This window comes from Sminthopsis crassicaudata, chromosome 2 (genome assembly GCF_048593235.1).
Source record: "Sminthopsis crassicaudata isolate SCR6 chromosome 2, ASM4859323v1, whole genome shotgun sequence".
Taxonomy (NCBI): Eukaryota; Metazoa; Chordata; class Mammalia; order Dasyuromorphia; family Dasyuridae; genus Sminthopsis; species Sminthopsis crassicaudata.
In genome coordinates this window covers 672,684,969-672,710,950 of record NC_133618.1, presented here as the reverse complement: position 1 = coordinate 672,710,950, position 25,982 = coordinate 672,684,969, and the positions used below count along the sequence as shown (strand labels likewise).

The 25,982-nt window shown below is 44.7% G+C and overlaps 1 protein-coding gene across 1 annotated transcript in view; it reads right to left on the bottom strand.

Moving 5' to 3' along the window:
* Positions 1 to 4,832: 4,832 nt before the first annotated feature.
* PTEN (phosphatase and tensin homolog) overlaps positions 4,833 to 25,982 on the bottom strand; it is a 69,607-nt gene continuing 48,457 nt past the window's right edge. Inside the window, exons 6-9 of the mRNA XM_074297082.1 lie at positions 19,656 to 19,797; positions 12,209 to 12,375; positions 9,924 to 10,151; positions 4,833 to 8,301 (exon numbers count right to left, since the gene is read on the bottom strand). Coding sequence (XP_074153183.1) covers positions 8,116 to 8,301; positions 9,924 to 10,151; positions 12,209 to 12,375; positions 19,656 to 19,797 — 723 coding nt within the window. The 3' untranslated portion in view covers positions 4,833 to 8,115. The remainder of the gene's footprint in view (positions 8,302 to 9,923; positions 10,152 to 12,208; positions 12,376 to 19,655; positions 19,798 to 25,982) is intronic.

Here is a 25,982-nt window from a genome sequence, read left to right as displayed (position 1 = left end):
TGAACCAAATCACTCCCAATTAATTAGTAATGAAGAGAACCAGCTACACCCAGAGAAAGAACACTGAGAAATGAGTGTGGACCACAGCAGAGCATTTCCTCTCTTTCTGTTATTGTCCGCTTGCATTTTTGTCTTTTCTTCTCACGTTATTTTTATCTTCTTTCTAAATCTGATTTTCTTGTGCAGTAAGATAACTATATAAATATGTATACATATATTGGATTCAACATACTTTAATAAATTAACATGTATGGGACTACTTGCCATCTAGGGGAGGGGGTGGGGGAAGGAGGGAAAAAGTCGGAATAGAAATTTTTGCAAGGGTCAATGTTGAAAAATTATCCATGCGTGTTTTGTATATAAAAAGCTATAATAAAAATGTAATATAAAAAATAATATTTCTAGGGGTTAAGTTTGTGTTGATCAATATCAGGGTGAAAATATTGATTTCAAAGTAAAACTGTAATATCCACTTGTGAAATACATTTACACAGAGAAAGACAAATATATTATCTGTTCTGTTGTGGCACTTTGTCCTTCTAACCCAAATTCAATGATTATCAGAATGATAGTCTAGCTTATATTAATTTTTTGAAGTTATAAAAGAAAAAAAAAACTTTGTGAAGATCAAATCATCAAATTTCTCATCAGGTGCACAACTAATCTGAAAAATCACAATTGCTTGCAAAAATGAATGATGAAGATTAAAAGGTCATGGGAAAACATCCTTAAGACAGAGGCTAGCCATCCTAAGAAAGAGATCTCTTATTTATGACCTACTATTATTACTGTTGTCCTGTAGAAATGCCCATTTTCCCCACTTCCCCGATAAAAGTCTGATAAGCTATTTAGCAAAAATACTTTTGGACTAATGGAAAAATAGAAAAATCCTGGGAAATTGGGATTTATATTCTAAACTTTCAAACTATTTATTAAAACATTGCATTAATTGTTTATTGGCGGGGCAGCTAGATGGTGCTGGCCCTCAAGTCAGGAGGACCCAAGCTCAAATCTGGCCTCAGACATTTAACACTTCCTGGCTGTGTGACCCTGGGCAAGTCACTTAACCCCAACAGTCTCAGAAAAAATACAAACAAACAACAACAAAAAAAACCCGAAACTGTTTATTGGCCTTGAAGTAGGAAGGGCTATCACAAAATTATGTTTAGGCCCTACCTCTCTACCTAGGAACTGATTGGGACGATGGAGGAGGAGAAAGGAGAATGATGAGTTTCTGCATGTCTTTAAGAGATACTTAAATCCAAATAACCCAAAGACTTCACAGTGATCTACAAATTAGCAGAGATAAAGAGAGCAATAGTTCTTGTTGGAGAGGTTAATTTTGTAAATAAAGTCCCTGAAAGGTCCATATTCTTGGACTTGGAGGTAACATTGATAAGAAGTCCTCCTATACAGCCACATATTTGTAGCAGCATTTTATTTTTCTTTCTCCTTTTTTTTTCTTTTTCTTTTTTTAATTTTATAATTATAATTTTTTTGATAGTACATATGCATGGGTAATTTTTTTTACAACATTATCCCTTGTATTCACTTCTTTTCCAAATTTTCCCTCCCTCCTTCTACTCTCTCCTCTAGATGACAGACAATCCCAATACATGTTAAATGTGTTACAGTATATCCATACAATATATGTGTGTAAAACCAAATTTCTTGTTGCACACTAGGAATTTCTTGTTGCTTCCAAAGGTAAAAATAATCTGGGTAGAAAGACAATAGTGTAAACAGTTTACACTCAATTTCCAGTGTTTCTTCTCTGGGTGTAGCTACCTCTGTCCATCATTGATCAACTGGAAGTGAGTTGGATCTTCTTTATGTTGAAGATTTCCACTTCCATCAGAATACATCCTCATACAGTATTGTTGTTGAAGTGTACAGTGATCTTCTGGTTCTGCTCATTTCACTCAGCATCAGTTGATTTAAGTCTCTCCAACCCTCTCTGTATTCCTCCTGCTGGTCATTTCTTACCGAGCAATAATATTCCATTACCTTCATATACCACAATTTACCCAACCATTCTCCAACTGATGGACATCCATTCATCCTCCAGTTTCTAGCTACAACAAAAAGAGCTGCCACAAACATTTTGGCACATATATGTCTCTTTCTGCTCTTTAGTATTTCTTTGGGATATAATCCCAGTAGTAGCGCTGCTGGGTCAAAGGGTATGCACAGTTTGATAACTTTTTGGGCATAGTTCCAGATTGCTCTCCAGAATGGCTGGATTCTTTCACAACTCCACCAGCAATGTATCAGTTGTCCCAGTTTCCCCACATCCCCTCCAACATTTGTCATTATTTGTTCCTGTCATCTTAGCCAATCTGACAGGTGTGTAGTGGTATCTCAGAGTGGTCTTAATTTGCATTTCTCTGATCAGTAGTGATTTGGAACACTCTTTCATGTGAGTGGATATAGTTTCAATTTCTTCCTCTGAGAATTGTCTGTTCATATCCCTTGACCATTTATCAATTGGAGAATGGTTCGGTTTCCTATAAATCAGGGTCAGTTCTCTGTATATTTTGGAAATGAGACCTTTGTCAGAATCTTTGTTTTTAAAAATATTTTCCCAACTTGTTACTTCCCTTCTAATCTTGTTTCCATTAGTTTTGTTTGTACAGAAACTTTTTAGTTTGATGTAATCAAAATCTTCTATTTTGTGATCAATAATGATCTCTAGTTCTCCTCTGGTCATAAATTCCTTCCTCCTCCACAAGTCTGAGAGGTAGATTATCCTCTGTTCCTCTAATCTATTTATTATCTCCCTCTTTATGCCTAAATCATGGACCCATTTTGATCTTATCTTGGTATATGGTGTTAAGTGTGGATCCATATCTAATTTCTGCCATACTAATTTCCAGTTTTCCCAACAGTTTTTTCCGAATAATGAATTTTTATCCCTAATGTTGGTATCTTTGGGTTTGTCAAAGATTAGATTGCTATATATGTATCCTTTTTTGTCCTTTGTATCTAATCTGTTCCACTGATCTACCGGTCTATTTCTTAGCCAATACCAAATGGTTTTGGTGACTGCTGCTATATAATATAGCTTTAGATCAGGTATACTTAGACCACCTTCCTCTGACTTTTTTTTCATTAGTTCCCTTGCAATTCTCGACCTTTTATTCTTCCATATGAACTTTGTTGTTATTTTTTCTAGGTCATTAAAATAGTTTCTTGGGAGTCGGATTGGTATAGCACTAAATAAATAGATTAGTTTGGGGAGTATTGTCATCTTTATTATATTCGCTCGGCCTATCCAAGAGCACTGAATGTCTTTCCAATTATTTAAATCTGACTTTATTTTTGTGGCAAGTGTTTTGTAATTTTGTGTAGCAGCATTTTTGTGACAGCAATAAATTGGAAACAGAGTCAGATGGGGAAAAGTCTGGCGTGTGGATGCAATGGAATTATTGGGCCATAAAAGGACTAATTATGACGAATACAGAGAAAAGCATGGGATATGAACTAATGCAGAGTGTAGTAAGTAGACCAGAACAAGAGGTACTACCAAAAGGTCAATTAAAAAACAAAACCAGCTGCCACTAAAAAGCCCTGTGGCTTTTAGAAATTCCTTTATGTAGAGATGCTGGGTCCAGAGTGTGGCTGTGGTTCTCATTCAGGCCCATCCCTCTCCTGCTGGCACCATGTGCTTGGCAGGGATACTAGAAGGGTTGGCCATTTCCTTCCTATCTCAGCTCATTTTACAGATGAGGAAACTGAGGCAGACAAAGTGACTTAGCCAGGATGACACAAGCTAACGTGAGGCCAGCTTTGAAATCAGGAAGATAAGTGATATCTTGTGCACATTTTCAGATATTTTTCAAAGTATTTGTTTTCCCTTTTTTTCTGTTTATAAAAATAGTGATATATAAGATAGGAAGGAAGGAGGGGGAACCCGGGGGAAAATTAGGGTGATTAAAAGGAACGCATTATTGCCGAAGCGGCTTCCTTAGTCCAAGGCTCCAGGAGCAGCACAAACACCCAAGCAGGGCTGCTTGCTGTCCTTGCTCAGCACCAGAGATGTCGATGTTCCGGCGAGCCTGGGGGGCCCGTGAGGAGGTCCTACCCTGCGCTTTCTCAGGGGAGCCCTGTGAGTGAGGCACTATGGTTGGCAGAGCTGAAGGGCCTCTCCTAGGATCCCCCAAACAGGGTCTGGGTCAGGGTTGTTGTGTCTACCCAGAGAAAGTATTTGCACCCCCCCATCACTGGGGGCGTTTGTCCCTCCCCTGCCATCCCCACACCCAGAGGCCCCCCACTATCCATCTGGGCTACTCCCTGCTTGACAGAAGGGGCAGAGGCTGAGGGCCAGAGTTGATCTGCCCAGGGATCCATGACCCACAACGGGGCCCTGGTACTGAAGCCTAAAGCATCCATTCTGGGCCAGTACCAGAATCCGTCAGGTCCGATCCAAACCCCCAGCAAGCCTGCTGGCTCCCTCCTCTCCGTCTCAAGGCCCACCAGAGATCTCGGGCACGGGAAGGTTCTTGGTCTGGCCAGGGCCGACTGCCTGTGCAGGACCCTTGGAGACCACTTGGGGGGCGGGTAAGCCTTCTGCTGGCCCCCAGGGAAATCCAGACCACTTATACTGGAAGGCCTGGGCCGGGCTTTTTCTTTGTGGCTCTTAAATCAATTTTAAAGCCAAAGAGATCCATCTGGGCCGGGGGGCCCCGAGCTCTGGCCTCCTGGTCAGCGGCTCCGTCCCCGCCGGATGCCCGCCGCGCCTCCGCAAACACGCAGCGCTCGTCCGGTGACCCGCCATTCACGCCCGCGCCGCCCGGAGTTCCCAACGCTCCCCGAAGAAAAGAGGCAGCCAGTGACAAGAATGAGACTTTAATCAGTTTTAAGTGGAGTTTATAACACTAAGAGATAAAGGGTTAACAAACACAATAACAAATGGACAACTGATTTGTATGAGGCATTAATTATCCTGTACACATCGAATGGTGGTTGTGTATCCTCAGTGCATTGCATCACACACGGAGCCACTGAGGCACAGCACTAGAGTATCTCAAGAGGCTGAATCCGAGTAAGGCTGTTGAACAGACTGGACTTTTAGCATATATACTCTATAGGGAAACAGACTGAAAATGTGAGCGGGCAGAGGAGAGGCCCCTGGGAAGGCCCGCGTCAGGGCCCAGCTCCGCCCCTTCCACCTGCATGCAGGACGCGCTCTAACAGTATTTAAAGGTGAACGAGGCACTTGGTGGCAACCACAGCCATCGTTAACATATTGCACACGTTTTCTAGAACTAAAACACGGACCTTGCACCCTAATGTAATTGTTTAAAGCTGAAACATCTGAGGCTGCCTGTAAACTCCGCTGAGGTTTACAGCCCGCGCACAGCAAATCGTCTTTACGCTCTCTGTCCAACTGCCCGTCAGTAATGGTGGCAAAAAAGAGTCCGGGGGTGGGGGGCGGGGGGGCTCCAGGTGACTGGGGATGGCCCAGGGCCCAGCGGGGAGCTCTGTGCAAAGGGATGGATGCCTTCAAGTAATTTCAGACATGTAAGCTGCTGCACATCCAGAAAGTTGAAGCATACAGTCCAGAAACTCAAAGAGATGAGCTACAGAATGCATCTCAGGCTACTTGTGAATACTGTCATAAATAAAGTTTTCATAAGGACTCAAAAAACCTTTCAGTCGCAGTAATTCTTGTCAAGTTCTATGGGGATGGTAACTGAAATAAAGTATAGGAGAGTATTATAATATATATTTATATATATAATATATATATATATAATGCCATTTTTCCATTTCCAATGACTACACCATAAAATGTAAGCAAGGCTTCTCAAAAATGCGGAAACATTCAGAATTGAAACCCTCATTCAGACCTTCACATTCCAAAGGAAAAGGAAGTAGAGTGCAAAAGCCCATTAGAATGTCACTGCTTCCGGCCCAGGCCTCAGCGGGACCCGGCGGAAGGACACAAATGAAACGTAACGTCTTGAGCCCAAAACTGGAGCGAACAGTGTCCGTAACTAAAAGTATCTTAAAGCGTGAACGTTGAATTTAGTCAGCAATACTTGGTTGGGGGGTGAGTGGTGGGGTGTCTATCTCCTGCTGGACAGTTTTGCCAGCATGGCTTGGTGAGCGCCAAAGCACTATTGATTTTTTGGTACATGAGGATAATTAAATATAAACGTGTAAATCATACGAGCTGGGGGGGGAGGGGGGAATGAATCGTCAATCTGTCAAATGAAACTGACCAACAGATCTCGACAGTGTTGCATTATTTCCCAAGATTCTTGCGATGACATCCCGCCAGATCTAATCACCATCCAAACTTTACAAAACGCTGCTGGACTAGGCCGAATGCATTCTCAATTCAATACATTAATGAGGTCAGACCACAGCTAATGAACAACGTCAGCACCAATGAGTTCATTGAAATGGGATTTTACACCAGAAGGGAATGCTATTCGAATTTCCTGAAGATAAAAGTCTAGTTTGAAGTACACCAAATTGGGGGGGGGGGGGGAGGGGAATTTGAAACAGCATCCTCCCATCTGCTACACTCTACCCGTTGTACCCTGCTGATCTCCCGGAGTCTGGGCCCGCTCGTTCTCTGGCAACGTTCCAAAGGGAAGCGCGAGCCCTCCTTCCGACTCCGGCCCCCCGAACCCCTGCTACAACCCTGCCGGGTTCACCAGAAATCGCTTTTCCGAACAGCCAACGAGCACTGTACCATCAGGAGGAGAGGAGACACATTCTCTTGGGCAGTGCCGAGAAGTTCCTTGTTTCCCGTTTACCGTGTGTCATGGTCTTTCTTTAATATATAAATATTCTAGGTGCTAAGTATTCTTCAAGTAAAATTCCCTAACAGTTAATGACATTAAAAAAAGTGTGCAAAACTGCAAAACTCATGGTGATAGAATGTGTGCGGTCCGAGGGCGGAACAGCTGACAGCTAGGTGACTGCATCAATGCATCGTGAGTCTCTGGTCTCACTTCCCGGGGAGCCTCCGAAGGAAACTTCGGGCGCGGCGTTACGGCCGCGTTCCCACTCAAGGAGGACGCAAAGCTTGCGGGCGGCACGTGAAGCAGCCACAGCAGGCGGGCGAGCCGGGGGGAGGGGTGGGAGGTAGGGGGCTGAGAAGTGAGTGTGGGCGGGGGGGACTGATGTGTGGACTGACAACCTCTGACCTTTAGCACTGGCCTCGATTACACGGGAGAGGGAGCGGTCAGGACAAGCGAGAAAGCACATTTCAGAGAGCACTGTCAAGGTTTGAATCGTGGTGTTTGTCTCCAGCCTCCACATTTGTATGGTGAAGTCATTGTTGCTGTGTTTCTTCTTAGCTAGGACCCCCCTTCGGCTTAGCCCCCTCACCTGTGGGGCTCTAGGATGTTGCGGAAGGTTCATTCCTGTACCCCTAATACAGAATCACTCCTTCTAGCTGCCTTTTCTAGCACCAATATGCTTAAAAAAATAAAATGCACAAACAACAAGCAGTGAGAGCGGCCAATTTCTCCAATGTCCAGGATTAATTACTGTAGCATGCTAAGGAAAGGTGCCTGTAGAACAGCTGGAGATGGTACCTGGTCCAGAGTCCAGCATCAAAGAGATTCCTTTCTGAGCATTCTCTCCACCCCCCTCACCCCAATCCATGCAACTACAACGGAGTCGAACCCTTGGGGAAACTCCTCGCCACCAACTGCAGCCCTATCTGTCGCCACGGGAGTGCAAAGGGGCAGGCTGTGAACCGGGACAGCTCGGGGAGCTCTGAAGCCACATCGGGAGGGGACAGAACACAAAGGGACATCCCTATGCATCACACACCAGGTCTGCCTCCACTTGTATAAAACTGGAAAAAGGGAAAGTGCCATCTTTATTTTTCCTAATTGAAACTTTTAAGCGTCCTTTGAACACAAAAGGTATATACAGATGATAATGAGGCAGGCGGCCTCCTTCCCACGGGACGGGACGAGCATGGCAAGCCTGTCACCGGTGGAGAGGCCCCGACGGAACTGGTCAGGGAAAGGTCACTGTTCCTATCACTGGTCAGCTGATACAATGTCCTATTGCCATTTAAAAAAAAGGTCCTTTTTCAGGTTCTTCAAGTTTGTCTCTATTTTTCCCTCTTGATAAAAAAAATATTCAGACTTTTGTGATCTGTGTGTGTTGATCTTCATCAAAAGGCTCGTTCTCTGGATCAGAGTCAGTGGTGTCCGAGTATCTATAATGATCAGGTTCATTGTCACTAACATCCGGGGTGACCGAAGTGGAACTGCTGGCCTCTGGGTTTGCCGGCTCCTCTACAGTTTTTGTGAAGAAAAGCTTCACCTGGAGGATAGAGGGACAAAAGTGAACACTCAGTGTAAGGTGAGGGCGGCCTCCCGGGGGCCCCACTGGCCTCACTCCCCCCACCGAGGTCTACACTGGCGTCTGACGGCCCCGGGGGCCAAGAGCTGCTCCCAAAGCCCGAGCTGGGGCAGTTCCGTCTGCGTGGGAACTCGAAAGCCCTTTCCCATCCCCACAGACATACGTGGGGCCTAGACGGCCACACTCGTCCAATTAACCCAGAACACACTTAAAATGATAAACTTTTACAATAAACAAACCCGGCAGAATTACATTCTTTGAAAGCAGAAAAGCAATGACGACTGAGTTTATTTTAAATGCTGGACTTGAAGGAGAACAGCGTTCAAGTGCCCATGAATAAAGAGTTCCCCTCTTTAAACGAAGGGAGCTTCGTTACAGAGAGTTCTAGTGAGACACCAAGGGAAGCAAGCAGGCCTTGGATCCTAATGAGCCGTGCCACGCAAGAAAAGCCATTTAACCTCTCCGTACTTCAACTTCCCTGTCTGTAAGGGTCTCAGGACAGGGGCAACGAGGGGCACAGAGAGACCTCACCCAGGGACCCATCTGACAGACAGGACTTGAACAGTCCTTGACTCTCTTAGGCACTGCCCACTTCCTTCACCTGTGCCCCGGGGCAGGTCCCTTTCCAGTTCTAATGTGAGGATCCCGGGCAGCCCCAAAAGAAAACGCACTGAAATTCTCTGCTTAAAAAGCTGGAATGAAGGACCCATGCTCAGATCCAGATCTTGGCCAATGGGCGCACAGCAAAGGCATTTTCTTGCCTTTACAAACAAAATTCAGGCCCAGAGTCAAGATGAAAACAAATGCTAACTCAAGGGAATGAAAAAGAATTATTCCGATTTGAGGTTCAAATTCTGGCTGAATGGCAGAGAGTGAGGTGCTCCCCCTCTTCCTCTAGCCTCACCGAGGTCCCTCCCAGGCCCAGGTGGGATCCTTCTCTACTGTGGCTATGGAAGCAAGCTCATGGAAAGCTCCTCCCTTCTGAGATCACTCCCACTTTGTCCCGCCTCCCCTTTTCCTTCTTTTCCCCATCCCCAACAGTCACAAACACCTTTCCCAAATAAAAATGGCATTTCCAAACAAGCCACTTTCCCCCTCAAGCATACTTTCCTTTGCATGCTGTTACTTATTCAATGTGATTCAGCCAATACCATCTCGATCACTGATTCTCTGATTCACAGATTTAAGCTAAGAGAGGCCAGAGATCATCTTATCTGATCTGTTTTATAGATGGGGGAAGGGAGGTCTGGAGAATGAAGGTTTAAGTCCAGGGGCATCCATGGAAGAATCAGAAGCCCAATTCAAGTTTTTAATTAAAAGACAGCTCTCTCCTCTGCACCACCCATGCCCCGGCTTCTGATCTCAACTACAGAGTAGGCAGGGGCTTTAAAGCTTAGAGAACTCAATTAGAACTCTCTGAGAATCACCATGTTTCTGCTGCTTGTTTAGAAATTTCTCAAGAACTTGAGACACATCCTTTTTAAATAATCTCACACACCTCAATCTAAAAGAAACGGAAGCCAATCCTTATTTTTATGTCTAATTTTAAACCTGAAAACCCCCAGAAGGAATAAGTTACTGACCTTAAAGTTTGGAGAAAAGTATCTGTTGGCCTTGTCTTTATTCGCTTTGTCAAGATCGTTTTTGGATAACGTGAGTATGAGATATTCTTTGTCATTATCTGATCGCTCGGCGCTGCCAATACTATCAATCTCTTGATCACCACAAAGACTTCCATTTTCTACTTTGTCTGAGTTTTCCTCTGGTCCTGGTATGAAGAATGTATTTACCCAAAAGTGAAACATTTTGTCCTAAAATACAAAAACAACCGATAAGCTTGTTTACCATCCACTGAAGTAAAAAGCAAACATCTCCCCCACACGCATACGACTCTGTCATCAGAGCACAGATAATTCCCCACGTAATATTTACAACAGGTTAAAAACACGACATAGGTGGTCATTTTCAGGTCAAGAATTAGGATGATGATAACTGACTGGGTTTAAAACATAAGCCGACTTTCTCCCTTTTAAGCTGATGCCCAAAGGCACTGACCCCAAGCAGCTGCTGTGAGAGGGGCTTCCAAGACTGCCTTTGACAGGAAGTTCTCTGGGCGGCCCCTCAAGGCACTCCTGGTCGGAAGGGCAGTCTCTCTCTTACCTGACTCCTACTCTTCCCACCCGTTGACTTTCTTCTATTTATTGAACCTCTCTTACCTCACTTTTTAAGTGCTTATGTCGGCCTTGACAGCCCTTCACAGACCTTCCTGGTCCGACAACAGAGTTGGTTTTCAGAGGGCAACCAAACTGCTCTACCCGTGTCATTAAGTCAGTGACCACAGCCTGCCTTTATCAGCCTTTGCTAAGAGCACAAGCCGATAATTCGTATAGATTTCCAAGATGTCTGTCTCTATAATGCTCAAAGGCAAGGCAAATCTCTATAGTGTTCTCCCCCTCAGCCCATCTCACAGCCAAATACCAGCAGCATCAAAAAGAAAACCCCATGCCCATTTCAAGCTGCAAAGAACAACAGTGTTTGAGAAGAGGTGGGTTGTAAGTATTTAATCCCATCTCCACTGGTCAGTATTTAGGAAGTGCTGATAGCATGTTATCCTTCCCACTCTTGTGGTGACCTGGAGGCATCGTCCCACATCCTCTACTGTCAGATCAAGCCCTAGTCCATGGTCCTCTGCAACCCTTGGCTTATATTTTCTTTATTAATTTTTATAATTATAACATTTTCTTTGACAGTACATCTGCATAAGTAATTTTTTTTTAAACAACATTATCCCTTGTACTCCCTTCTGTTCCGAGTTTTTCCCCTCCTTCCCTCCACCTAGACTGCAGGCATTCCCATACATATTAAATATTTTATAGTATATCCTAGGTACAATATATATGTGCAGAACTGAATTTTGTTGTTGCTGTTGCAAAGGAAGGATTGTATTCGGAGGCTTATATTTTCTATTTCCTACAAAATCTTCCCGCAGTCTCAAGAAGAAACATTTCCTAGTGAAAAGTAAGACGTAGCTGAGAGAAATGTGGATTATTTTATGGATGGTCCCTGGCCAATTGGACTGATGGCTTTTTCTCAAGGTTCAGTGACATGCCCCATGGACACCAACCTCCCAAAATACTCCCTGTATTCATCGAAGTTTTCTAGTTGTTGGAATTAAGTTCTCCATCCATTCCTATGATTTTGAAATTTCCCCTTTTTGCTCTTCCAAGGATTAAAATAAACTAAGCCCTTTCCATCATGAGATGTACCTAACTTCAATGCTACCATTTATGAAGATGCCTTTTCATAAGCTACTGAGTCTAATGAGAAATTTAAAAAAAAAAAAAATCTTAGAAAATTACTAACAGTCCCCATTCTTAATCAGGGTCTATGTTTTAAAGCTCTTATATAATACATCAAGATTCTAAATGGGAGGCTATTTGAAATGGGTCTGTGCAATGCTCTTAGTGATGGCTGGACAGTGTGGCAAAGGTCAGGAACATGTCCCTTCCTAAATCAGAACATGTCATTTGCTTAACCTCCCCCTTCCTGCCTCTTCCCCACTGACATCCCTTCCTGTACCAGCTAACAGATCTCAAGTATTCACTAGGGAGCAAGAGATCAAGTCAAATGCCTTAATCCCTAAAGCCTTTTCCTCCAAAAAGAGGAGAGCATCAGAAGCAGGTAAGTAATTACTCAGCATCTCCTAGCCCAATTTCATTTAGAGTTGTGATCCAGCAATGGAAGAACTGAAGCTGTGTCTTCCTCCTGGTTCCTTCCTTGTACCTCGCTGCCACTGAGGCAGGACCAGGCCGGGTCCCTGCTCCTGCCTGGCCTTGGGACGACTGCCCGATAGAAGCAAAACACAAACCTTCTTGAGCATCTTGTTCTGCTTGTGGAAGAATTCCACCTTAATGTCACCGCACACCGGCAAAGGCTGGGGAAATTCAAAGTACATGTACTTGTCTTCCCGCCTTGTGGGCCCTGAAGGGGACGTGTAGATCTTCACCTTCAGCTGGCAGACCACGAACTGAGGATCTGTGTGGGGGAAACAGCCAGAGTCATTACAGAGCTTCTGAACCCATTCCCAGCCATCCCAACGTCCTAACGTCATTGGGCCCAGATGAAACTGCTCAGGAAAGGAGCCTTTCCAACACGCTGCTCAAGCCGTACCTTTTAAATTTGTTCTTCCCTTGTCGGTATATAGTATATTTCAAGGTTTTGGTTTAATTAAAGTTCACTCCACTAAAAACAATCTATACATTTAATGTTTCTAAAAATCTCTACAATGTTTTCAATACTCTAGAAAATTTGATTTTACAAAACAAAAGTAGGGTGGTGCCCCTGGATCCCAAAGTCTTGGTTATATCATTTGATCTCGTTGGGCATCGATCTTCTTGATACATATTCATGTCCACAACATAAAGAATTTTTCAAGATGAAAGGAACCCTAAGAATTAAGATTGCTTAGTTTAGAACCATAGCAAAAGACTGCAAATAAATGTTCTGAGTGGCTGAAAGAAAATTGCAATGGGCACAATTACAAATTGCTATAGAATGAAGATATGAAACCTGGAATGTTCTAACAGTAGAAACATATAAGCTTTTTCTTTTGGAAACAACGAGGATTAAATAACTTGCCCAAGATCACATGGCTAGGTAAGCATCTGAGGCCATATTTGAATTCCAGAGCCTGGGCAAACCAGCATATTCCAAAATATTAGCCACATTATAGGCTCTAAGACTATACTTTATTCTTCCAAGGTATGTAAAACCAGAACCCAAATCAGGGAAAACAGGAAGGGAGGAGACATCCAGCAGAGAATAAAAGGGAGGGGAAAAAAAATTAACAATAAGCCAAAGAATTGCAAATTGCAAGGAATGTTTTGCTAACATCTGCCATGGTGGCAACTCATTTTCTCTTATCTTAAGATCATTCTGGCAAAACTGAGCCTTTCAGCACACCATGGCTTTACATTATTTTAATTCCTTCATTCAAGAGCTTTGTAGGTTTATTTTTAAGGCATCGCTTATGTTTATATGCACAGAGCAACAGATGAATCTATAAAAATAATTAAAAAGAAAATATAAACTGCATCAAAACTTTAAAATAATTTCTTCTTTTAGTATGTTCACCTTGTTAAAGTGATTTTCTTTCCTTCCTATTCTAGAATTTAAATTTGTACTTGTCAACCACGAGAAGATGCCCGTTATTAGATAAACAGCAAGTTTCTCTAAAAATTAAATTTGGAAAAAGTGACAAGTATATATAGGTACTCTCAAGATGGAGCAATTTCAAACTACATTATTTCTGAGAGGGAAGCTCACCACCTAAGAAATTAGCAAAGGAGGCAGAGACAGAAATTGTTTTGTTCTTTGCTGAATCCAGACTGGTAAAGTGGTTTGTTCCCATTGGTTTGGCCCTGTTCTAATTAATTTTGTTTTTCCCTAAACAGTTTTCAAAAGAACTTAAGGCTTTAATAAAACTGATTCACTTTGGAATAATGAAGAATGGAAAGAAAGTGGGCACCTACCAACTGAGGAATGAATGATTAAGTGGCAATATGTACGTGCATTCTCAATGAGGGGGATGGGGAGGAGGAAAGGGAAAGAATCTGGAACTCAAAGTTTTAAAAACAAATGTTAAAAATTGTTTTTATGTGTAACTGGAGAAAATAAGGCGCTAAATAAATTTAAGAAAAAAGCCAAAAAGCAACACGTGTGCTGGCAGAGAGTTTGCTTTGGCAAGAAAAAAGGCCACCTCTTCATGTGAGATGGGTGAAAAGAGAGCCACTGTCCAATTGGGGAGCCCAGGAGGGTCCAGGTGGATTACAAACATTCATGTGCAGGATATGCAATCAGCACAAGCAGCAACCAGTTGTGCTGAGGCTTGGCAGGGCAAGCTTAATGAGGGATACAGGGACTTGAAAGGACAATGTCCAAGGAGCTGCCAGGATAAGGGAGAGAGTGGGCAAGAACAAAGAGCAGGGTTTGGGGGAGACACAGGACACCCACCGGGATCACGAGGGCATCTCAGCCCCACACCCACAGCAGAGCTCTCACCTTCCCTGATGACCCTCCCCCTTTTCCATTTAGGCTCCCAGCCAGTCCATGATAAAGAGTGATTACACACCTACTCTGTGCCTGGCCGTGGGGATATACAAAGGAAAACCTGGTCCCTGCTCTCAAGGAGACAACATGTAGCTACTTAAACGCACACAGGCCACATGCAGGCCAAAGTGCCAGGCGACCACCGAGAATGTGCCAGTCTCCTATTGTGAAGCATCCCAGGCGCTCTCGGCTTCATGGATCTCACCTCTGATAAACGTCATCCAATAAAGTTCCCTTGGGCAGCCTGGGGCTCAGGTAGCATGTCCGCCAATGGGTGCTGCCCTTCTGCAGAGAACCCCTCATGTGGAAGGCTGCAGTGGCACCCAGCAGGTGGCCCTTCCCGAGCTCTGTGCCTACCACAGAAGGGAGTCAGGCCTCGGGCGGGAGGCAAGGAGCAGAGCAGCAGGAGCCCCGACAACAGCCTGGTACAGACACCAGCAAGACGCAGCCATTGGCATGCTGAGACTTCTTGCTCTGTTCATTGTAATCACCACAGAAGTAAGCAAAAAGCCTGGAGTGACTGTCTCATTAAAATGCTTCAATGTTGTGACACTGTTGAGCCCAAGAATATAAAGTTCACCAAAACAGATTTTTAAAAGCTACGTTAGGGGGTGCAAGGTGGCGCAGTGGACAGAGAGGATCCGAGTTCAAGTCCAACCTCAGATAGGTGATACTTACCAGCTCTGTGACCCTGATTGCCTCGCAAAAAAAAAAAAAAACCCAAAACAAAAAAAAAAAACAAACAGAAAAATAATAAAACCCAGAAGCTAAAAATCCCTAAAAAAAAAAAAATCATAAAATATCACGGAAGCACAAATCTTACTATGTTAAAACAATCAATGAAACATAAACCATCCACATACAACAGGACTGTGCTTTTAAGCACAGAAATTAAAATTTTTAAGGCAGAAACACCACCAACTTCCAAGCTGTTGTAAAAATGAAACAAGTTGTCTAGGACTGAAAAATTATCAATAGTACCTCTATTAAAAGAAAGGCATCTATCAGGAACCTACTTGCTCAGTGTCTCCCACTCGCAATATTCTTCCTTGCATCAACATGTTCCAAAGAAAAAAGCTGCTCTCCTGGCAGGGCTGGAGACAGGATTCTTAAACCCAAACCAAGATTGCTCTGGGGTGAAAGAGGGCGAGTCTCCTCTAATTCGAATAGAAGTCTTGGTCCAGGGAAGGAGACAAGGGTCTCAGGCCTTCAGACAAGTTCATTGGGCATCATGGAGACAGCAGGAAAATCAATGAGGAGTGAGTCAGTTTTCCTGGCTCTCCAAGGAGATTGGTGGCATGTGGGACCAACCAAGTATTTACTAAGAAGCCTCGACTCCCCAGAGCCCCTGCGGGAGCAGGGAAAGAGCCCGGACCAGCCAGACACCTCCAGCAAATCACTGAAGTGACCTTCAGCGCAGTCTGCTGTCTGTCAAACTTCATGGGACTTTTCAACACAAATGGAAGTCTACTTTCCATCCTCAAAGAAGACTCCTGGATCCCTCCCTTCCCTCTTCTTTCTTGCAGCCAAACTCCTTGGGAAAGCCGTCCACACTCTGCAACGGTCTTTCCTCTTCTCTGCCACCTGACCTTCAACCTTCTGATTCAAAAGGAAACTACCCCCCAAAGTGCCAACCATGTTCTCGCTGCCAAGCTCTGCGGCTCTCCCCCACTCCTGCCCATGCCCATGCTTCTAGGCTCCCTGACAGGTTCATCCCCATCCTTCCTGTGCTCCTCAGGGACCCCTGGGGCTCAATCCGGGCCAGGCTTCCATTCTCTCTCACACGTGATCACTGGGTCACCACCCTCCTTGGCCATCAGGACTCTTCTCTATGCACCAATCTCTCTCTCCAGCTGCTAGACCTTTCAAAGTGAACATCCCAAAGAGCTGACTGACCAAACCCTCTTCTGAAGTTGCCTGTTGTTCCCAACGCCTGCAGCATCCTTTCAGTCATCCAGGCTCCCAAATCAGCCATGGCACAAACCCGATCCATCGCCCAATCCCAGCATTCCTCGGTCCACAGCTTCTCTTGCCGGCGGTCCCTTCTCTCCAGTCCCACTGCCACATCCCTCCTCCTTTCTCACATCTACCCACCACAATGCCTTCCTGGGTCTCCCCATTTCTTATCTACTCCACCCGACTGTTAGCTCCTGGAGGGCAGGCTTTCACCCTTCTTGGTATCCCCAGCACTTAGCACAGTACCCGGTACATAGGAGGCACTTGAAATCCTGTTAATGGATGCAGCAACTGAAGTGATTTTCTTACTGCGTCACTTTTTTATTTGATAACCCACAGCGGTCCAGGAACATCATTCAGATCACATGTAATTCTTCTGTTTAGCACTTAAAGAAAACCCTCCCCCACTGTCAGGCCTCCACATACTTCCCTTCCTATACATTCGGCAAGACTGACCTTCCTGCTCTCCCCCCACACACACACACTCCACCTCTTGTACTTCCTGTTCAACCTCTGCCTCTTAGATTCAGCTCAAGGGACACCTTCTGCAGAAGGTTCTACCTGAACCCCATCCCATTGGCTAAGGATTCCCATAAGTACCTTGGATTTTGCATATATGTAGTTTGCAGATACTTGTATGTATGTATATAAAAACCTCATCGACTAAGTTTTTCAAGGTTTAATTTTTGTGTCTGTATTCCTTGCATAGCACGTGGCACATAGTAGGTGCTCAATAAATGCTTACTGATCAGTTGGTTGATGAAGTTATCCTGAAGAAAGCACCTGGCAAATTGAAAAATAAAAATGTCCTATAAATGTGAGCTATTACTAAAAAGCCAATCAGTCCGTCAACAAGCATTTATTAAACACCTACCGAGTGCCCAGCACTGTGGCTACAAAGAAAGGGAAGAGTTAGTCCCTGTTCTCAAGGCACAGCCCAGTTTGACAGAGGAGACACTGTGCAAACAACCCCGTACAAACTAGATAAACTGGAAACAATTAATGGGCACAAGCATTGGTGAAAGTGTTCACCAAGTAACAAGCTCTTGGCTGTTAAAGACTCCCCCTCAGTGGACTACTCAGGCTTCAGCAGTGTCCCCTCCAGGGGCCAGAATGAGAAACAAAAAAGGAAGTGCTCCTTCCTTCTCCCTCCCCCACTCCCAAGCCCATAGTTGCCTGGGATACTGGGATAAGCACCTCTCTCACTCCACCCATCATCACCCCTCTTTCTTAGTGCTTCTTTTATATTTAGTCCATCCTTTCTGTAATCAAAGCTCACCCTATAGCCACATAATCTCATGCTAATTATAAAAACCCACCTTGTGGGCTCCTTCCCTCTCCCACACAAAATCATCCTGTACAACAGGGGGGTCAAATTCAAAGAGAAATGGAGGTTGCTAATCCAGACAGATTAAGAGCCCCTGCAGGCCACATTTTCACTCAGAAAGTCATGCTATCTCTGCTTTCCGTTTTTATCCACTTTATTAATTCCCAACGACAATGCCATTCGGTTCAGACTGCCCTCAGGAGTGCTGTGAGCTGTGGAGTAGAAATCACTGCTGTATGACACGAGCAGGTCAATTCTCCCCAACTACATCTCTGCTTAGATTCTTCCCCCGCTCCACGTTGTTGGGTGGATCGTTTCTGCTTAGAATAAAATCCAAGCTCCTTTTGCTAATATTCCAGCTCTACAATCTGCATTCGCTTCTCTTGCCTCCCACTGGCACCCCATGCAAAGCTGCTCCCCGCTTCTGCCTGCATGTTCCCATGACTCCCTTTGCCCCCAGAGTGCTCTTCTTTCCTGATCATCCTTCCAAGGCCCAGGCAATGATCCTTTCAACATTCCCAACTCATCCCGCTTCCCTGGACAATTCTCCACATAATGCTCTGTGGCACATCTTCCAGAGTTTTTTTATTTGTGACTTAAATGTTACATTAACTCACTTTTCACACTCTGAAGACTTGCCTTAAGTCCTAAACTGCCTGAGGCAAGAACATCCATCCCTGCCCAGCCCAGCAGCCTTCCCCTGAGCTGCTGTTCAGTGCTAATGGAATGAAATATTTTTGGAAACTTTGGATCAGAACAGGACTCTCTGATCACATACTTTAAAATTCAGTTTTTCCTTGATTCCAGAGTACTTTAAGAAAAGGATGCTTCTAAGAAGGAGCTGTGGGTCTCAGGGGGCATGAAGGACTAACACAAAAGTCTGCAGAGCTTCTCGAGTTCAAGCCGCTCATTTTAGAGGAGGAAACAGAAGCTCCAGAAGGGAAATGACCAGCAGTTTTGAACCCAGGAATTAAACCCCAAAACCAATTATCTTTTCATTACACCACCCTCTTTAGGAACGTAAAAAGACACAAAGTAAAGTGGACCACAATAAGGCTGCCATCCTAGTAAGGAAGACTTAGATCAAAAATGTCAAAAGAAAAATTAAGTTTGCAAGGTGAAAAAATGGTTTTTGGTGATGTAATATTGTTTGGAGTCCATTTTTAATGATTTGTATATGTGTTTTGCCCAAGAAGAGTAATAGAGACATGAAGCAGCAGCAGAGTGAGACAAGCTCCTCTCCCAGCTTTCAGGGGCCCTCCCCACTCTGCCAGGATTCGGCCCGCTAGCTCCACCCAGTCAGACCCCACAGAGGACCCTGTCTTTGGCCAGGTTATCTTTCCTAATTTTGACAGAACCAGCCAGAGTGAGTGCTTTAACGAAGGCAAGCACTGAAATCAGACTCCCATGATTCTCTCTGGTGAAGGCCTTGCTGCCCAGACAATTGATAAGCTGGGCCCGGCCTCGATCTCTAACAAGGCACCCCACCTCTCCGTCTAAGGCAGCTGCCATGATTTTAATCTGGTAAATTAGTAACTTGCATTTAGACGAGACGCTTTAAAGATGACAAAGCTCTTTCCTCAGAACTTCCCTGTACGGCACCAAATGAGGCCCAGGGAAGTTGTGGTTTACATTGAGACATTCTGGTCATCCACCTCCACTATGTCTATTCCAAACCCTGCCTATACTAAGTAACTGAGAAAGATACAAACGAACAAAACCTATTCGTAATCACCATCACCCTTTTCCTACTTTCCTAAAGTCATCCAAGAAACATCCGTAACTGCTTGTGATGGCAAATCCCTCTCTGGCAGCCCAGAATAATGTGCCCATTCTACATAAATGTCCCTTCCAGATTTGTATGTGGTTTTCTAGTTCTGTAAAACAAAAAAGTTGCAACAAATGAGAAGATAAAAGTTCTTACTGCAAGTTCCACCACTGAACATTGGAATTGTTTCAAACATCATCTTGTGAAAGAGCAGGGCCACTGGTCTGTAATCCAAATGGTGCTTTAACAGGTGGCTATAGTAATACACATAGCGCCTCTGGCTGGGAATAGTCACTCCCTGTAGAACAGAAAGAGAGAAGATCATTATGAAAAAAAAGAAAAAAAATTAAGGGCTTCATCAGTCATTTCCTTAAATGTACCAAATTAGCCATCAAGTAACAGATACTGACATTAAAAGACACTAGAAATGTTATCTTAATTATGCGTTTAAAAATCAAATGGAAAAACTTGTGAACCAGATCAATACTAGTACTGATCAAAACTTGTATGTTATAAACAGCACCATTTTAATCAGAACCCCGGTTATCCATCACTAAGTCTTTTCGCAAGCACATTAACCCTCTAGAATTTGGTTTTGGTCCCTGAAGTAAAGCACAACGAGGTGCGTCAGCTCTGGAAACAGAGATCCCCTAACCTGAAGGCCCATGTCAGAGAACCTCCAGCTCTCAACAAGCAGGGTCATCGGGGTTCCCAGGCCACAGCAGCCTGGAGCAGCAGACCAAAGTAACATCAGTCCCTAATCAGGAAACTGCTCTAAGGACTCTAAGAAACAGATGAGGAGAAAGGTGGGACGCTGGCCCAGGCAGTAGAAAGGCGGTCAAAGCCCAACACAGAGATGCCTGTGCGACCCTGTGGGAATAAGCAGTAAACCCTGGAATATGAGGCTGGTCTAAGCAATCCAGCAGCTACGGAGACGCACTAGACACCAATTACGAGGCTTCTGCAAGAGGTCGGCTGGGAGGTGAGAAGGCCCCGGAGTAGAGGGAAGGCTCTGTGAACCTCTAGGGAGAAGGGAGAAGATGCTGGAGAGACTGGAGAAGGAAAGCCAAACTGACAACTTCGGTAGGGAGAGCCAAGGATCTGTGGGGTGTTGGACACACTTATGGGAAAGCCAGTCCCCAATGCCCAGGAGAGGCAGCAGGGCTGCTACCCCAAAGCTGAGTGTCACCTTCAGAGAGTCAACACCTGAACCCCCTCTTGGAAGAAAGGGAGAGGAAAAGGCCCAAGTCTGGGCCCGAGCCTTTGGGCTGAATCTCGGCAAAAGGATCCAGCACAGACTGTGCAAGAAGGAAATGAAGTGTAATAGTCTATTTTTCTAGAAAAGGGCTAAAATTTTATCCATTTGAAGGCGTACGTATAAGTTACTAGATTTCACCTCCTGGTTAAAGCCCGGCCAGATAAGGCACCACTTCACTTATCAGTTATTGAACTTCAAATGAGCACAAAGCCAAATCTTTAATGCAGTAAGGAAAAAGCCAACAGCCCCCGGCCCAGAGCAGGCGATCTGCTCACAGGAACTCTGAGGAGCCAGTCCCTGATGGATGAGAAAAGGTCCGGGAGGCAACAGAACCGGGACAGAGCGCGGGCTCTGTGAATCACCACCAGCAGATTAAATCCAGGACACATTACACCAAATAACCACCATTCTTTGTAAAGACATCTGTTTTCCTGATGCTGAGTGAAATGAGCAGAACCAGAAGATCACTATACACTTCAACAACGATACTGTATGAAGATGTATTCTGATGGAAGTGGAAATCTTCAACATAAAGAAGATCCAATTCAGTTCCAGTTGATCAATGATGGACGGAAATAACTACACCTAGAGAAGGAACACTGGGAATTGAGTGTAAACTGTTAGCACTACTGTCTATCTACCCAGGTTACTTATACCTTCGGAATCTAATACTTAACGTGTGACAAGAAAATGGGATTTACACACATATATTGTATCTGGGTTATACTGTAACACATGTAATATGTATGGGATTGCCTGTCATCTAGGGGAGGGAGTAGAGGGAGAGAGGGGAAAATATGGAAAAATGAATACAAGGGATAATGTTATAAAAAAATTACTCATGCATATATACTGTCAAAAAAAAAAAAAAAAAAAAAAAGGACATCTGTTTTCACCTTTTATCACATTTATTTCAAGTGAGGTGCACGCTGTGCCTGCCAGGGCGGTCCCCCCAGCAAGCTCAGAGCCCCATCCTCCTTCCAAGGGGGAGAACACCCCATCTGCCCTCCTCTCCTCGGGGCCTCATGTTAGTTAATCTAATGACACCCTTGGAAGTGCCCAGGTGTGGTCCAAGCTCAGGACAGCCTCCAGTGCTAGGCCGGTCCCCCCTGCGCCTCAGGTCCTTTCAGGACTGGAACAGCAACCTTGTTATTATTGCTGCCCCTGCAGCATGGACAGCCCAGGCTCTGGAGACAAGATGTGGGTCCTACGGGCTCCTGGCAAGTTCCTTACGCTCTCTGGTTCCTATTCCTCACCTCTAAAGTGAGGGTGGCCGGACAGGAGGGCATCTGCTTCCCCTCTCACCTCCTCCCAGTCCTCTTTCTTGTCTCAGTCGCTCTGGGCTGCCCACTGCCAGTCCCGTCTGTTCATGGTCTCTCAAGCCTGGAAGAGTCTCTTACTAATTCTGCTTCTGTGTCTATCTTCCTCCGGAGCTCACCCTCTACAACAAACTCCGCCTGCTCTCCCTTCATCAGATCAGTGATTTCCCTCTAGGCGTCTCTCCCACAGAACCTGGGGTGAGTGCAGGGGGAGCTCCACAACAGCAGGGCCCCCCAGGACTTAGCCCAGGTCTGGCACACAGTAGGGCACACAGCCCTAGACCAAGACTCAAGGCACTAGCTGGGAGTCAACCACACTGTGTTCAGGAGATAGTTTCCATACAAAGCTCCCTGAGCTTCCCGGTGGATAAGGAGCTGTGACCCTGGAGACAACCCTCATCTACCGCATTCTCTGCTCCTCTCAATGGCTTTTCCAAACCTTTTCATCACCCCCCAAGCCTCCCTTCCTCAGCTGAGATCTTCACCTCCTATTTTCAAGGTAAAATTCCCTGGGAGACTCCCTCCCTTCTCTTTCCTCCTTCCCCCCTTCTCCCAGAAAGAGGAGGCCTCGCTCCTCTACCCCTCAAATTCCATCCGGGGTCCCCCAAGGCCTCCCTGGCTTTTCACCCCTCCCTCTCTAAACCTTTAGAATCAGTTTCTTTAGCTGTAAAATCAGCATACTTCCAATAGTACCTAAACCTCACCTGGTGTATATGAGGATGAGATGCTATATGTAAAGTGTTGTGGAGCCCTTAAAGCACAGCATAAATATCAGCTACTTCCAATCTTATAATCGATCAATTAGGTCACAGCAAAGAATTTCTGCTTGCAGAAATTCAAGGCCACAAATCGAGGTGAGGCAGTTAATTAGAAAACAATCTCAATTCAACCAGGAGATCATAAGCTAGAGTAAGAAATGGGTTTAAATGAGCTTTCGCTCTCCAATGCAATGTGGTCTATTGACTCCTGGTGTGAAAGAAAGAAAAAGACAAGACTTCCATTAAATACAAGATCTACTATGAACACAACAGCTAAGGGGACCCGGCTGTAAAACAAGACAAAGGGAACCACGGGATGAAGTAGGTGCTCAGAGAGACCAGCAGCAAGCATCGGGCTGGGCTCACCCTGGGCAGATCACACAGGGACTTAGGGCCAGTTCTTAAGCAGAAATCGTCCCCTCAGCCCTCTTCTGCTCATAAATGAGTGATCAGGAAACCATATTCTCTAAGAAACTGCCAAAGGGATTGATAATATTTCAATGGACGAGGCAAGGCTAAAGGGAGATGCAGCAGCTAAGAAGCTCTCCCAGGAAACACCAGGACTCTTTCTCCAGGGACTGAGCTAAGACAAAGAAGGAAGCAACAAAATCAGATTTTTTGACTCAAAACATGAAGAAAGATACTGAGCTGAAATCAAACTAAGTTGCTTGGAGATGTGTAAATCTACTACAGTAGAATTTTTATTTTACATTGGAAACTTGAGTAAGGCAATAAAGAATCAGAAAAAGTTTTTCCCTCATTGGTAATTTGGAAAGAAATGAGACGAAACTTTCAAGAAAAACTGAAGTTATCTGTCTATATATAAGCATTCAGACTAGGGCTTCTTAATTTTTTTCTAATGATTTGTTACTCTCCTATTTAGTATACTGCACAATGTTTTCATGGAACTGCAAATGTACAATGATTTGTAGTTTACAGAATCCAGTGGGATTTCCCCCCTGATGTTGCTAAAATGATCGTTTTTCCAAGTGGAATGCTTCCACAATGTCATTGGTGCTCAAACAATTGTAGATTTGTAAATTTGTTGGAAAGGGAAATCTAACTTTATTTTCTTCTTCTGGTTATTTCTCAAACTAGAGTAATGACAGAGATGAATTATGTGTGTATTTAAATAAAAATGCATAAAGTATCAAAAAATTTTTTTTCTAATGACAATCCCTTTTTACCTGAAAAACTTTTGTGACCTCAGCTATATAGATATATGTAAAATAGACCTAGAAATCAAATACTAATCCGCCCCACATTCAGTTATGACACCCCCAGATGGGGTTCACAATCCACAGTTTAAGAAACTAGAATTTAGATTATTAACAAAGAGCACATGGCACCTTTACTGGAAGGTGTTAGTTTTTTTTAGAACCTCTGGCTTTTTCAGGAGAGTAGCTACAAATCACATAGAACATCAAAGGAAGTCACCCCTGACCAACACGGGCACTGAAACAAGGAGGCCAGGGTACCCCAACAGCGCGCACAGACTGGGCTCGACATAAGCAGCATTCCTACCCATTTCCCCCTCAGAAAGACTCACTTCATAGTTGTAACAGACTAATGACAAGTTTAGGAGCTGAAAAAGCACAGCACGGAATTGCAAAGTTATAAAATAGCTCAGTTTAATGTCAAGATAACGCCAGGCTTTCCTAAGAGCCCGGGGCAAGTTTTAGCAATCAACTCTGTCAGACAAATGGAAACTGACTGGAGGGAGTCTAGTGGAGAGAACACTTGGCCTGGGTCTCCTGTTCTGCCACTTCTAGTGAGCCTTGAGTTCCAGGCAAGGCACAAACTTAGAAGTGTAATGTGCTATCTTGAAACAAATGGCATTTGGTAAATTGAAAGTGTTTCATAAATGTGAACTAGTATGATTATTCTCTAAACAGGTCAGTTTCCACTTTTCAGTGTAAGGAAATAGATATGCTAGCAGCCCGCTGGGAGTTTAGCTTCTCCTGGAAGGATGACATGTTCCCAGGGAGGGACACAAATGGACACACAGGGGATCAGCCTGCAGCGGGATCCCGGAGGAACAAAGGCACGGCTTCCTACAGGAGACTTGGGGGCACCAAGCGTGCCACCCGGGAGCTCACGGCCGCAGACTGTCTCTTCAAACTCCCCACTCCCACTGCCGGGGCGGCTCTAACAGCATAAAAGAATCCAATCTGCTCCGTCTGGAGGCTACTGCTCGGTGTTTCCCCCCAAATTCTAACGTCCTGCTCTACCCAAGCTCTCCCCTTCTTGGCAACCTAAGCAGCTGCTTCCCCACCCTCCACCTTCAGCAGGTCCTCCACTCCTTTGGAGGAGAACTTCCCATTTCCTCCTCCGTTCTCTCCCTAAAGGGTCTCCTCCGCTTACAGGGCCTGTAATTTAGATGATTACCAAATCTATGTAACTTCCACAAAGATGTCATTAAATAAGCTTCAAGTCTGTACCACTGACACCTACCGGACATGGCACCTATCTGTAGGGTCCACCAGCACTTCAGACTGATCAATGTGTCCATCTTGCCCAAAACCCACCCCAAACACTTAGATTGGATGAATTTTTTCCTTCTCCCTCACCTGGATTGTCTGTCAGTCATCCTCTGCACCGATACCACTGGTTCTCACTGCCAAAATCTGTCCTCTGGCAAAAGCGGCTGACAATCAGAGCCACAGCTTGGAGGGCACCCCAGGTGCCGTTTGCTTTAGCCCACTCACTTTACAAACTGAAGAAAGAGAAGCCTAGGAAGCTCAGTCACGCTTACACAGGTCATTTTCATCATAAGAAATATTAGCGGTCAGATCCTCTGATCAAAGTTCTTGTACTTGTCCGAGCATCCTCCTGGATGCTTCTCTCCCCACCCTCCACCTCCTATAACCTGAAGAGGGAACACAAGCTCCTTGGCCCAGCTCTCTTGGCTCTTCCCAAAGTGGTTCCAAGATACCACTGGCTAGAAATATTTACTAAATTCTACCTTTTCTGCTCGTATCACGAGTATGGCTTCTATGGTTGTGCTTCTCGTGAACTGTGCAGGCTGCAATGCTGGAACGTCTCATAAAAATGATACTTCTATAATCCCCCAGGCCCCTGTCTGGAGACAGCCTAGCAGCTGCAAGGTCTCTCTATGTTCCAATTTCCTTTCTACAATTCACTCCCT